We start from the raw sequence: 14,913 nt of genomic DNA on the forward strand, positions 1-14,913 counted from the left end.
TTCCTCTCATCCCTGGCGCACGTTTTCATTCAGAGGGAACGTCGAAGTCGAAGATATCGCGTTATCGTTAAAAAACAATCACTCGCTAAGTAATAATATCCATGTTCTCACTCTGTTATGTGTAATAAATTTTCTTTATCCCTCATCATGAATCACATACCGTGGACGACAACGACTTATTATTTCTTATAGAGATCCATCATAGGAATTCATATTTTTCAACTGAGAGTACAGCTCTTAAAAAAGTTTTATGCTTTCGTTGTTTAGATTATAAAGCAAACTATCATTACTTAGTGGTTACATTCACTGTCGTGTGCACATTATTCCGGGATAGATTTGGTTAATGGGATATTGTCAATAATGTCAACAATGTATCCTCTCACCGATAAACTGGAGCACTCACGAAACCGATATTCTGATCTCGTGAAGCGATCTTTACGACCTAATTGAATCTGCCACGATTATTCAACGAGCCTTGGACTCAATTGTTTTTTCTCATATAACGTATTCCTTTAATTCGCTCTCCTACGCGTGCGTGTCTTATTAACAGGATTAGATGTGTTCACTGTCTTGAATATCAATTCGGTTTCTTAATTTGTAAGATGTCGTGACATAGATATTCATTAAAATTCCTCTCATTGTTCATTGCATACTAAATTGTCAATATAAGGCAATATTAAATGGGGTTTGCATTGACTCGATGGAATTCTTGTTAACATTCTCTTTATTGAGCAATATTTTGTCTCTGTATAAGTGACACACGTTGGTTTTAGTAATTAAAAAAATTATGAAACACTATTGATGTTAACGTGATTAAAGTATCGTAATATTTATTAAGTAAAGACTGAAAATTAAAGTTTTATGTATGTCAAACGCGTATGACGCGACGACGCAATGTTTTTAATACTAACAGGGTGTGTCTCGGTTACGGGGCAATTGGAGATGACAACTGGGTGTCGGTTCGTGACACAGAAAATTGGAATAGAGGGCAATTGAAAGTAACAATTAGATACGCGTCGGGTTTGTGGCACAGAAAAGTGGAAGTGGAAATTTTCACTGCGAAATAGCATCTCGCGTCTACCTAGACTGTTGCATAGTTTGATGTTTTACGCTAACGAACCGTGAAACGGAATTTAATTAAGCGACTGACGGTGATAACTGTTCGAAGAGAGAAAAGTGAATTCCGAATTGAAATTTAAATTGTTTTACCTACACACCTGTCTATCTATAAGTCGTCGGAGATTGTCTGTCGAACGATGCTAAAAGAATTGTCAAAGGATTGACGTTTGAAAACATACGTATGTGTTAGTATTTAGGCTTCTATTCATCAATACAAGAATAAACTCATTGAGCATAGAATGCACACACATGTTTTGATAGAATCAGTAAATAAAGAGCACATAATAATATATATTAAAATAGATTAGTTTAAGGCTCATTCGTGTGTATTTTTTCTTAAATTAAGGGTGTAACGAAATGTGTGTACAATATTCAACGGTTGTCTCATGGCGGAACACGGAATAACAGTGATTATGTGATCAGTTCGTTATTATTGGAAGAATAATTTACGGCGTCGTTTAACGCCGCTATCTAGTACATTTAATATTCCGCAATCGGCTTCGTTTCATTGTTCGGTAACCAGAAGTGATAAATTCCCGTTTTATAGCCACGTGCTTGCGCATTCTACACTTTCACGATTCGAGTGCAAAGTGAATTATTGTTATCGAGTCGCTCGGAAAGCGAGATCGAAGGATTGAAGGGAAAAAGGCGAGTGAACGGAAAATACGGCTCCCTTTTGTATAAGACGTCTTTGTACGCAGATCAAAGGTGCCTTCCACGTGAAATTTACCGGAAGAAATGCCAGTCGAGATTCACTTTGTGCATTTGTTTAGTTTGTGGTTTATCGATAAGAGGAATAAGATTTTAATATTCGTCATGATATTTGTTGAACTAAAAAAAAAGTATAGTAAGAACAATCTTAATCTTATTAACTGTTAACATTTAAAGTACAATACGTCTAAATGGATAAATGAATCAATTTTAAAAATGCAATTCTAAAGTCGTAAAGACATATTATTGAATAAGCTGTACTTTAGTATCTTGTACTTTGTCTAATCAGGCACTAAAATTGCAATGTCCAGAATAATTAAAAACAAACCATCAAAAGATTTCTTCTCTCTCTTTTTTGTGAAAGTAAAATTGCCTCATTACTACAACTCATTTTCTATATTTTCACTTGAAACATTGACAGTTGCCTTTTCTATTTTATGTCCTGTAATTTCCATGCTCTATCGGCCACTAATTATTGCACGCGTTAAGTCTATTTAAAATACGAACCAGGCGACGCTTTTCATTCAATGCTATACACATTATTATAGTAGACATGTACCTATTTTTTTTTATAGTTGTGTGTAGTATTTTAATGTACGTATGTCATTTTATCAAGTATGTTTAAATATGGCTCGTGTCTCATCTAGTCGCGTCACTTTTTATCTATTAAAACGCTTGCGCTACTTTCTCTAGAACTCCGTTAATTGTGGCAGAGCTGCGGACTCTTGGAAGCGCGATTAACCTAGAACCACGAACCAGATTAAAGCAACTCCAAGTCGACGTGTTTTCTATGAAATTGCGGTCAGAGAACATGTGGATAAATGCTACTTTTTAGTTACAAGAAACTGTAAGAACTTTTATAGATTTGATAAGGTAGATACGAAAATAGAATTTATATCAATCACCGCTTGACACCAAAGCAGTGAGGATCGCAACGAGATTTTCAGATCAAGGTTTTTCATCTAGTTTCTATTTAATTACATAACTCAGCATAAGTTGAACTGGTTCGATCGCGAGACGAATTGCGATATTGCGTTCTGACCGATCCTTCTGGCACGCGTTTCTCGATTATTAATTAAACGACGACGACGTCAGCCGTGGAAACGCGGTGAATCCGCGATGGAAGAAAGCCGGACCCAAAGAAGCTCGCGAGAAGAACGAGTCGTCGCAGATAAGATCGCCGGTAATGAACTAGCCGGGTCCGGCGAGCTTCTAATGAGGATAGACCCCGTAGGAAGCAATCTCGGCGTCGAGGAAAGAAACACACGCCAGCCGCTCTTCACGGTTCGCCCCGTTTCGCGCTTTCGACACGAACATGGTCTCAAGAACGGAGAACCGTGAAGAACTTCTCGCCTGTCCTACGCTTTTCATTCCGCTTCTCCGTTTCGTGAGCAACGTGTGAACCTGTTTCCTGGATCTGGACTTGCACGAGTATGACGTTCGTAGTATAACGAATTGAGAAATTAGATTTAGGGTAATCTTAATTTTTCCTTATACTATACAATTCTGATAGGCTAATGAAAGGAATTCTTATAAAGTTTAATTACACGACTGTCATCTTTCAGAATAAAACAATAATTCTGTTTAGAAGACATAAAATTTGCAATGGGGAGAGACGTTATTGAATGTCTTCGTTCTCTTTTGCACACTCATCCTTAGATACATATTTCTGAATATGAAAGCAGTTAGAGTTAGGCCGTTAGAGGTACGAATATGAAATAGCGGGGTATATTCCACGGTACCTGCGTCTGCAACAAAATATCGGACGGTTTTCCATATAAGACGAATGTTGAACGCGTATATACGCCGGGGTTTTAGGTAGACGGCGGCGGTGAAATTGGAATTTATTGGTAGCAACCCGAGGAGCTCCCACGGGGAATGCTGTGCGTAATACGCGTGCGACTTATGCGCGATGATAAAAATGCAATGGAATAGTTCGATTCCACGGGAGGCAACACGATGTCTTGCACGATATTACGGAGGTATTTTTATTCGGCAATTCCTGTTGCAATAATCGTGTCTCGACATTCTCTATAACAAATGTTTCGAAGAAGTCGAAACTCATTGTCAGAACAAAAGAGTTCTTCGTTTGCCATCCGTCTATAAAATGAACTATTACTTTTAGCAGAAGTATTTTGAATACATGTTTACATTATAGTTCATGACGTGGTGTCACTTTGAAATTTAATCCAAAAAATATTATAATAATATAAAATGACCGTAGCATAAAAAGTTTATAAAACGAAACATAACGTTTTGATATGCTTTCTTTTAAAGCTTGCAGGACAGTTTCATTTCCGGAGTATCAATGATGTTGCTAAACTCTTTTCCTGTATAGCGCAAACCAAATATCGTTTTGAACGGGAATTACACGTCGATTTAAGGTAATAACTTTCGTATGGAAGAACGGTCTGCGGGTCTGGCTCGAATCGAATCGGTATCCCGATGCCATTACCGTGCACCGATACGGAACTGTATAATATCGCGCGTTTGCGGTCCCCTCTACGTACCGTTTGCACAGAAATATCTTCCTACGAGACTACATTACATTTTACGCGATACCCACCAGTACGATACTTCACACACATTTTAAACATCGAAATGGACTTTGATTTACTTTTTCCGTTTGCAAAAACGTATTAAAGAACGAATAGTTGTGAAAGATTGTTTTTCCTTTTATAATTGTGAACGAAACTTGTCCGCCGAGTACTTTTTGTACCGACTGTAAGTTCTTTCGTGGATTCTAACTTACAGAAACTCGCGGCAAACCCTCAGAAGTATCGTCGCAGGTCTCCGCGTAGTCGGCGAACTTTCCCACAATGCAACGAGGTAGTCCCGATGGCCCCTCAAGTTTCGAAACACCCGCGGGAAACGCTGCCGAGACCGAGCCGCCTCCGATCTTGGAAGTTGTTCCGCGTTAATTACACCTGCGGATGCTGTTAAGACGGCCACGCGTGGATTGCTATTTACAAGTGTTATCCCTGTCTCTAGTAACGAATTCCAGGGGGATTTGTGTTTATCGAGAGTAAATTAATCCGTGAAGATAAGAGTAACAATGATCTTTTCATAGATTTTCAATGTTGCTTGGCCGAAGAATGTAATAGCCGATGGCCACTTGATGGTCATTTTGGTGATAATTCTCGCTGGTGAAAACTGTTCATTGATATAGCAATAATTTTTTATCGTTTTCTGGCTACCAATCGGATGTCTTTATGCGCTCATTAACGAGCGTGAGAATGGAAGTGTATCGCAGCTGTTGTTTCCCCATGAATCTGTCGGATTAACAGGTTTATCGACAAAATGATTTGTTCGACGTAATAAGTGTGGGCGTACGGTTGTCGGGATTCGCGTGGATAGTGGATTAGTCGAATGATTTATCAAACGTTCATTACTCCTGTCGTAAAGGCGGCTCGACTGACTAAAATCCTGCTGCTCTGTAGGCGACGCAAACCGAATAAAACTTTTTCATTCGCGCCCACGTGATCGCCTGCTCGTAATTTAACTCGTTTGTTCACAATAAATGTTGTCAACATTCACTATCTATTGCGTTATTTTAATAGAGATCTGTTTTTTTTTTCAATCCTTTTTCGATAATATTATATTGATTAAGACGCTGAGATACAGTTTTTAAAATATTGAATCGATTGTTAGTAGATGCACTCGGAGGCACGATGATTTAGAAATTAGATAATTAATTTAAAGTGGTGGGACACGGTTTCCAAATGACGTTATCTCTCTTTGTCCCTGCACGTATTCAAGCTTGGGTAGTTACGTAACGTAACCCAGACACGTTTTGAGTAATTACGTTAAGCGCGGTGACATTAAATCACCGACACGTGGGGCGCGAGAATGAACCCCGGAAATAAAACCTTTCACCAATTAGATCCGCATTTTCTATATCAAAACTTAACAATGCTGTCAGATTGAAACATGAAAGAGACATACAACATTTCATAAGAATTAGTAACTGATTTCATAAATACAAATTAAAATATTAGACGATATCAAAACGTTTGGAGCAAATACACTTGAAATAACAGCAATTACGAATGTCGAGATTATTGAATGTTAAGAAAGCACGTAGCCACAGATTACAAATAATTAGCAATCTGAATATTCATTTGTTGCGAGACGTACTGTGAATGCTGAGTTCCAATTCAACAGTTTCCACATTCTACCAACCCCTCTTCGAAGTTACAGAACCATAAACCCAGCACCCTTACCCGCAGACATATTATCCATTCATTAATCTTCTCTCGAAGCAAACATATCAGTCCCACGAATCGTTTTCGAATTCAGCTTCCATTTGCCAGTTGTCGCAAGGATAAGTGCACGCGGACAATACGATGTTATTACCACTTCGTGTACACCGTACAGGCAATGGACACAGTTGCTACATTCTTTTCCTAAAATGTTTGAAATCATTTATCTTGCCTAGTAATAAATCGTGATATTTGTAAAAGCAATATTTTAAATTAATTCTTATAGTCCGAGGTGTACAACTAGTGAGTCTAGACAAAAAATAAGTCTTATGCATAAAAGTTTTTATATGGTTTAGATAAATTTGTCAAGTCAAATAGCAGAATGTCAAAGCATTAAGACTGCGACTGCATAAGGCAATGTAGCACTTATACTATACTAATCGCATAGCAAAATTGGAGTCAATGGTGTGTACGCACCTTAATGCAAAGTCTGTTATCGGATTCGCTCGGGACGCTCGCACGCGAGAATTATCGATCGTTATCGATCGTTGGCCGCAGGCACGGAAGATCGCGTCGCCCTTCCTGTTGCCTCCCTTTTACGGAAATAATAATTGAAGCGAACCCCATTATTCTTATTGTTGCTGCTCCGTACACGCCGACTTTATTCCGTGGGTACAATGGTCGCCACACCGCGCCGCGCCAGTCTGACCTCTCTTCCTCTTGCGTTCTTACTTACCTGAGACGAACCCCTTTTTATCTCTCTTTTGCAGAGGCCGAATGCTGCGTTGGCGAAGCTGCCGGCGAGGCGTGCTGGGAACCTTGTTACTGCGTCCTCCTGCAGGATGAGCAGACCCTCACAGCTTACAGAAGCGAGGACATGGCGGTGAGTACACTTTCTCTCGTTCTTTCTTTACCTCCTGTCTCACTCTGTCTTCGTTTGCTCGCGAAAAGCCTCCCCAATTCGCCCGGATTAGCCGATCTTTTCTTTCTCTTTCCTCTTTTTTTCTATTCGCAAGTCCCGTCTCGTAAGAAGCGTTCAAGCGGATTACGTCACTGATAGATAGCGAACGTTCGTTGCTTGCAAACTTAACTTCGCTGGAAATTTAAAATTTGCTAGAAAATTTAAGTTCTTTCGGAGAAGTCAATTTTTCTGCAGGAATCTTTCAGTGCTATTAAATGCCATTATCCGTATCAGTTTAGTTGCCAATATAATTCNATAAATATTATTTTATAATTTATAATACGAATTCAGTTCGTTTAAAGAATTTACTAATTACGAAGGGAATGATCAGATCAGTCGCATCTGGAAGTTAAACTTAATGAAGCAAACGTGTTTATCCAAAATTGGATGTCGACGTTTCAGCTTACGTACACGAGAAACGGCGAATTTGATCGTGTTCACGCTCGCCGAAAGGGAGAAGCCCGGGGGCCGTTTGATCGTACGCTCGGAATGGCGAAAGGGGTGGTCAGCCTCTAATTCGATTAGAAACTTTATAGCTGCATCGTTCGTTTGCACAGCCGGGCCGCTTTGAAGACTTTCGACTTCTCCTCCTCTGAACGTGGTGCGGTACGGCTGTGCCACGAATCTCTGCTCCGGGATTATGCCGGTCGAAGTGCCCGTCGACGAATCACGAGTCGAATTTTGTACACGTACCAGCCACTAAAAGCCATCCGGTATTCTTGGCGATTCTTTCCACGTCCATGATTTTCTTTGACTTTTCGCAGACGTCCCGGCGAATAGGAATTTGATTATACGTTCTTGTTTTATCATTGCGAATATATCAGTACGAAAAATAATTTAGATATGCCACACAAACTTTTAATTGTTTATAAAGCTGATAACGAAACTTACTCATGGAGTAGATTTGCTTGTTTATTTGCCAGTTCTGAACAGTTTCAGAGGTAAAAGGATAAATTGTTTGGTTCAAGCTGAGATGTTTAGGATTGTCTGGTTTAAAATAGTGGCTCCGTTCCCTGTTTCTCAAGTCAAGCATAGTCTTCGGTGAACGACGAGGATTTCTTGTTCCGGATCCATTTCAGTCGTGCGCGGTTCCCTTGTAAGTGCCCGCGACACTCGGTCCTGACTCTGGACTTTTTTTTTCGTCTACCAGCGGAATTCTACCCTTTACATAGTTTTAAACCGTGTTCTCCTCCCCATCTGCGTTTAGCTAATTTTAAATGTCTCTCCTCTTCCTTTTCGGGGACGATCCTCGGGTTCGCGTGGCAAAGCCTTCCTTCAAGACAGTTTTTACAGTTCAGTGAGTGAGTGTCTAGTGCAGATCTAAGTATCTTTCAGTTCTCGTAATAAAAGTCCAAGATTCGTTGGGTTTGTAACAAAATTTTGAATTACGACGTTATTTTGCAGACTAAATAAATATGATAGTGTATTAAATTTTAGACCATGTCAAAAATATTATTTTTATTTCGAATATCTGTAGACTATCATTAGCCAAACGTTCGCGTATTACACGGTCATAAATAACATCTAAATGATTTTAGTTATAAAAACGGTTGATCTATAATCTGCTCCTTCATTTTCGTATTGTAGCAATTAATTGAGAACGAGCTGAACGTTGAACGTCTCGAACGCGATACTCGACCACGACTGCTATACCAACTTGGTCCCTCGATGTAAGTGGTAGCCATTACGGGTTTTAAGTCGCACGGAATGTATATCCGAGTTTTCCGCGGAAAACTCCGTGGCGCGGCACTCGTGCGCGCCACGAGAGGACTCGTTGAATTTATTCGTATACCCTCCATGGGCATAATAACCATCCCCAACCGTGCCTCAAGTATTTGCTCTCTCTCTCTCTTTCTTTCGTCAACATCGTCGTCGTCGTCGAAGAAAATATTTCCCTCGTTATGCCGCATCAATGATGTGATCTCGATGCAAGGACGACATTTATTTTCTTTTTATGGATGAAGAAAAGTTCAAGCTAAAGAAATTCGGTAATGGGAATCTTATGGGTAGAACCCATAGAATAGAATTGATTTTTATTAGCGAAACGGTGAACGATTCTTTGGAAATTGAATAAGAATACAAATTACAGAAGTTGTTTTATTAAGATGAATGAAATTGAAGTCGGTTAATCTTTGTAACATTGTAAAGTACATCCAATGTATAGTTTATTATATGCGGTTGAATTCGCTTGATTCGATTTTACGATAATCATCTCGAATTGTGTCTGCAAAACGAGTTACAGGAGGTCAGTCGAATCGTTGAAATATTTGATGACACTCGCTCTGGGATTAGTTGATTTTAATCTCACAAAGTGACCGACGGTGTAAAGTTGTTTGCTTTGTAACTGAGTTTGTGCAGGACTTAAATCTTGAGATTATTCTCCTTCCTTGTAGCCTTCTTCATTTCAAATTGATAGTTTGTTATTTGTTTGTTCTTTATCTTTCTTAGAGAGGATGTTCGGGCGAAATTGATAGTATGCACGATATGTATTAATCGTGATTTAATGAAATTATTTTACATGTCTGTAGTTTTAAATAATTGTATAATTTAAATGTCAGTTATGCCAGAGCGGCTATGCTCTGTTCACGAATGAAAAAACATATGTTGCATATCGTACATTGACGGTCTTGAAAGCATTAATAGATTTGAATAATTTAATACGTAATTACTTCTCGGTAACAGAGGTACAATCTCTGTTCAATACCGCTTAATTTATTTCCATTATGTCAGCTTGCCGGGAGTTCGTGCATTGAATTATTTATACATGCGGCTTCGTTATTCTCGTGCTGTGTTTAGGACGATCAAAAATCAACGGCGATTCGTGATTGCCGTACGCGATCCTCTCCTTTGTCCGTATTATTAATCACATACAAAATTATTTGATTATTATCGTAAGCCTGAATTCGTCAAGTTTAATCATTAACGTACAATTTTTAAATATTTTTATTTGAAGATTGAAGGTTTCATTTTCTTACTTTTATAGTATAGGAGATATAGTTTTTTCAATTAAAATCTTAGATCAGAACAATAAATTAAAAAATTTTCACTACATCAGATTCAGTAAATATTATTAAAAGTATTTTAAACTTCATTTGCTTTGGACAAATGTAAGATTAATGGGATTGCAATCTTTTCAATACTAAAATCAGGATAAAGCAAAGTCCTATTCCTATTAATAAAATTTCCTATCGTGCTGTCATTATTGTTCGTCTGTTCGTCTCCAATTTTTCGACTCTATCGTCCTTTGTTATTAGTAAATCAAGACCGACGTTACACAGCCTCTTCCTCGTCTCGTTCCAGCCTCACGTCCTTTCCCTCTTTCCGTGTAATCGTATTCAAGGAGTCTAGGAACGCGAGACCCTTCGTTACTCGACGCCACACCCGCTCCCTTAAGAAATAGGGTTAACGGCCTCCTTGTGTGCGTACTTTTTTCTCCCTTTCCTGGATCCTTCAAACGGTTCACGTTTGTTGTGCCCAGCTGACAGAATTTATGTTCAAGTAGAAGAAGTCTGTACGTGATCAGCCACGCGATCATGTCTTGGGACGTTGTTTGCTTTCGACAGGGACTCACAAGACATTTTTCGTTTCCTTCTCAATAATCTCTTCTGTGTTGTATTTAATTTCTTTTGATTTTTTTCAATGTTTGTGACAAGTTCATTGATTATAGCTGTTTTCTATCTTCATGTGTTTGCATTTTCATGTGTCTCCTTTTTGTAACTCTTGTTTTGTTGTCTGACTTTTTCTAATTGTTTGATTTAGCATAATTTCAGTCGTTTAAATAAACTTAATATGCATTGTATTTATTATCTATTTTTCTATTTCCAAAAGAAATACGCTTTATTTTCTAAACATGCACCAACATTATATGAACTAGCGATTAATTGTAACTTACGATTACCATTTAATTGTGGCAATTACGAACTATTGATTAATTGACTATAAAATTTGATTGTACACAAGTAGAGAGCCTCGTTCAAATTCAAGAGCAGTCTTTATTGGAACTCTTATGTGTATCGAACGCAAGTAAACTGCTCATCAATACATAGACACTATGTTCAATTTCTTGAGCGTAGCACGTCGCATCGCTCGTTTCATTATCTCGGCACATGCCAAGAAGTTTCCTCTCCACGCGTATTAACGATAATAACCATTGAACTTGAATGGAAACGGCACAATAGGCAAACAGAAAATCCGCGATATTGGAGTTCCGAGGTAGGTAGATTGGCAGCCACGTTGCCCCACGGATTTCCTTTCCGCTGATTCCAACGGATTTTACTTTCATTATTGCTAGCCGCGTTCCAAGCTATTCGATATCGTCACGGATAAGGGATTTTCTTGGCTCGGTCCATTAACTGCCGACCTGACGATACCAGATCAAGCATCACTCTTGGTTTATCTTGTGAATTAGATATCAAATAAATAAACGATTATTTTTTCAACAAGTAGAAATCAGAAAAATGTAAGAAAAACGTGATGGTAGTTTATTATAGTTTTAGTAAAAGAGAGATTGCTATATAGTAAAAAATTAGTAATTCACTTTCACAACTGGGAAAACATATTTTTCCGCATTTTTTTTTTAGTAAAATGACTCACCTGTTTCTCTAAATTGGAAATACAGAACATAAAGGGTTTTGAAGGTAGTCGACAAATATATTCGCAGAAACGTTAAAGCGAGGGTAACAAAGAGGAGTTAATACCCTTAATACCGGGAGTTGAAAATCCTTTCACGGATTATTCGCGCCAGGAAACTTTTGACCGTAGATTATTATGCGACTTATTCGCGGCATTCACATCCCTTCTGGAGCCCGGGCACTTCGATACGCACCACCGAATTTGATCCCCGCTATTCGTGCCGATAAATTATGCACGGGGCGCCTCTCGGAAGAGAGAGCGCGCAGGGTGTGCACTTCGGCCTTTCATCCCCGGCGATAATGTCTCCCTGGATGCACTCAAGGACTCCTTTACACCCTCTACCAATCGCTGCTCTGACGAAGTTCTCCGGACGATCAATTTCTCTCACTCTTTTGTTTAAAGTTCAGACGACCTGCGTGGAATATTCAAAGAACGAATGTATTATTATCACTTTTATTATATGGTTTGCTTTCGTAATATTGAATCTTTGAAGACATTTCTAATTTTCTTTACTGAATATCGTTTCTTAAATACTTTAGAGTCGCTGGCAGATTGATAATTATGTGGCACATATTGGAATTTTGTTATTGCACGTGTCTTGAAACCGTGAGAATAGAATGCTATCTAAACGAAACACTCATTGCTCAGACGCAGCGTTAAGCTCCTATAAATCTGCAGGACGTTCGTGGGTGTTCTCAAGAGTTAGCGGTAAATAACCGAGAGCGTCATAAAAGGGTTTTCCTTTCAAAATCACGAGTGGCTCCTTTGAAATCCGCTCTCTTCTAATTCCTTTGTGCTAAATAACCTCGTTTGGTGATTCGAACGATTATCTAATGAGTCATTCGCATACTTCTTTGTTCTACTATTCTCATGAATACAAAGTAGTATATAATTTATTCAATATAAGGGCTTATTAGACAACAGAATATTTGATGTAGAATTCTATTAACTCTTTCTATACACATGTTTGGGCGTTTTAATTTTGGTATCAATTGTGAATCATTTAACGCAATTTTGATAAATAATAGGAAAATCAGTGTCTAATATTGAAGTGTACGGATATCAATACTTTTCGCAGTCTCTGTGTAAACGAGACGCAGGTTTCCCGGCTATATATTTCTTCCTCGCAGGAAGCGAGAGAATCCTTTCCGGCTCTGAATTCTTTGGATTCGACGCGTTCATACTCGTCACGTACAAGACAAACGGCACGCGGGTAAAAAAATGCAACCTCCTCCATTGGAATCGTTCCCCGGGGGTGAACGAATGGGTCTGTATTAAATTGTATCCCCCTTCCGGCCTCCCGTTTCCACCCTTTTTTCATCTCTCTCTTCCGTTTCCTCTCTTCCTTTCCCGTCTGGCTTTACTACGAGCCGTCGTTGCCGTCGTCGTCTCCCTTTCAAGACGTGAGAGGAATAGGGTAGGTGTGATTAAATCTAGCTATCTCGTTCTCCCTCCCACGCGATTCCCTCCCTATCCGTCTTTGTCCGAGTCCCTTTGATTCATCTGCGGCTATACATATACGTAGATATGTACTTACTATCTATCTACAGTCTACAGTCTACAGTATGTGTAGCACGCGAGCGCCTGGCTCTACTCTTTTCCTCGTCTGGTTAAGGAGGTATCGCTCGATCTACATATGACGGCCAATTTAATGGAGTGGTGCACTCTTTCAAAAAATTGTTTAACCCGCGAGATCTTCGCCTTATCACGACAGTGTTCCTCTAGATTTTTTATGCTACCAGATCAACTCTTTTCTCATATTTTAATGACATTACTTTATACTATACGTTCTGCTTCATAACTTTTAAACACTGAGCACTATTGCTTTCTATTTATATAAAGGTGACCAGTTCTTTTTTCTGAGAATTCTCGGGGAATTTGTCTCGGGTATTCATATGACTTAAACAATAAGAGACATTCTGTCTGACGTCAGAAACAGAGGTACTTTGATGCGTACCCATGTAAGGTCTCAAAGCGTACCGAAATTCCTCCAAAATTTCGCTGAACGAGCCAGACAAGCATCTGGCGGAAGCAGCCTTTGCACCGTCCATCGTGCGATCGCGTATTTTCTCAAAATAAGGGAGAGTTCCGCGATCCTAGAGAATCCGCAGATCCTCGAGATTCTGCGGGACTGGACGAATCAGCTCGTCCATCTTGGCCAAGGTAGGTGATAGCGGCTGTTTCTCCGCGTCCCTGTCGACCCTTATCCTTCCACAGTCAGCCAGTCGATATCCTCTTTTTCGGAAGGTACGGCCCGAGCTTGCAAGCTTTGTCTGTGTAGAACACCTTCAAGATTTCTTTCCTCCTCCGTCCCCTATTGGGGGTGCCTGCTTGAGGTGCGGAAGATAGGATCCTCTTCTTTGCGTGGCGTGAAAGAAATCCTGCTAGAAGGATTCGAAAGAGGGAGGAAGCAGGTCTCAGATCGGCGGATAAATCGGCTCTCCCTTTTCGTGAACCTTCCAACCCTTTTCGCCACTCGAATCACTCTTCAAGAACCTGTGGAAGGAGGCTAATTCCCGTGAATTCGAGAATTTACCCACATACTATCCGTCCCTTCCGCCTATCAAGGTAAATGTTTGCAAGTCTCGAGGAGATCTCGTATTTGCCCTTCTCCTTACAATTTTTCTTTCAACCCCTTCCTCACAACTATTAGTTTTTCATTTGAGCTACATGTTTTCGAAACGAGTGACCAAGTGTATTAATTTAATCGCTGAAGCAAACTGCTACGAGATAGGAATTTATGTTGCAAAGCCTGATTACGCTAAATTTTCAAATTCATTATATTACGTACACAAGTCGATTGTAATGTCAGAATATTGTGCTGAGAGATTTATGTCAGCGTGGTATTATTATTTCAAACTGAGAAAACTTCGAAGAGGTTCATTATTCACGAGAGAAGTTTTCCGAATACGTATAAATCAAGAGCGATCGGAGATTCGTTTCCGTCATATCCTGGATTAATAACCTAAGAAGACGCGGATAATCCTTGAAGAGGGAGAACCTTTCAATTTTAAGTTCCTATCTTGCCAGTCAGTTCGGTCGCCTGCATACAAAAGCTAGCAGTTGCGAGGGGAGACAGGGGAGACGGTATTGTAATAGGGTAGTTATTGTAATTGGAAAAAGAATTGCATCTATCTGGAAAAATATTGTTCATAATGAAATAAACACTTTATATGAATCTCGTAATAACATGTTGCCATCCGTATGCAATGTTTTTTGACGTAATAAAGTGAAGCAAATGACAAAGAATAGAATCAGTAGGATGATGGAAATGATGAATAAACTGAA

At 39.3% G+C, this 14,913-nt stretch overlaps 1 protein-coding gene across 4 annotated transcripts in view; it reads left to right on the top strand.

Annotated features, from left to right (window-relative positions):
* The window catches only part of raskol (Ras GTPase-activating protein raskol), a 256,389-nt gene that overhangs the window by 89,364 nt on the left and 152,112 nt on the right, over positions 1–14,913 (top strand). For all 4 annotated transcript variants that reach the window (XM_026816986.1, XM_026816984.1, XM_018031593.2 and 1 more), the window contains exon 3: positions 6,803–6,915. In XM_026816986.1, coding sequence (XP_026672787.1) covers positions 6,803–6,915 — 113 coding nt within the window. The remainder of the gene's footprint in view (positions 1–6,802; positions 6,916–14,913) is intronic.

Source organism: Ceratina calcarata, unplaced genomic scaffold (assembly GCF_001652005.2).
Source record: "Ceratina calcarata isolate Rehan_Ccalc_2016 unplaced genomic scaffold, ASM165200v1 scaffold554.2, whole genome shotgun sequence".
NCBI classification, from domain to species: Eukaryota; Metazoa; Arthropoda; class Insecta; order Hymenoptera; family Apidae; genus Ceratina; species Ceratina calcarata.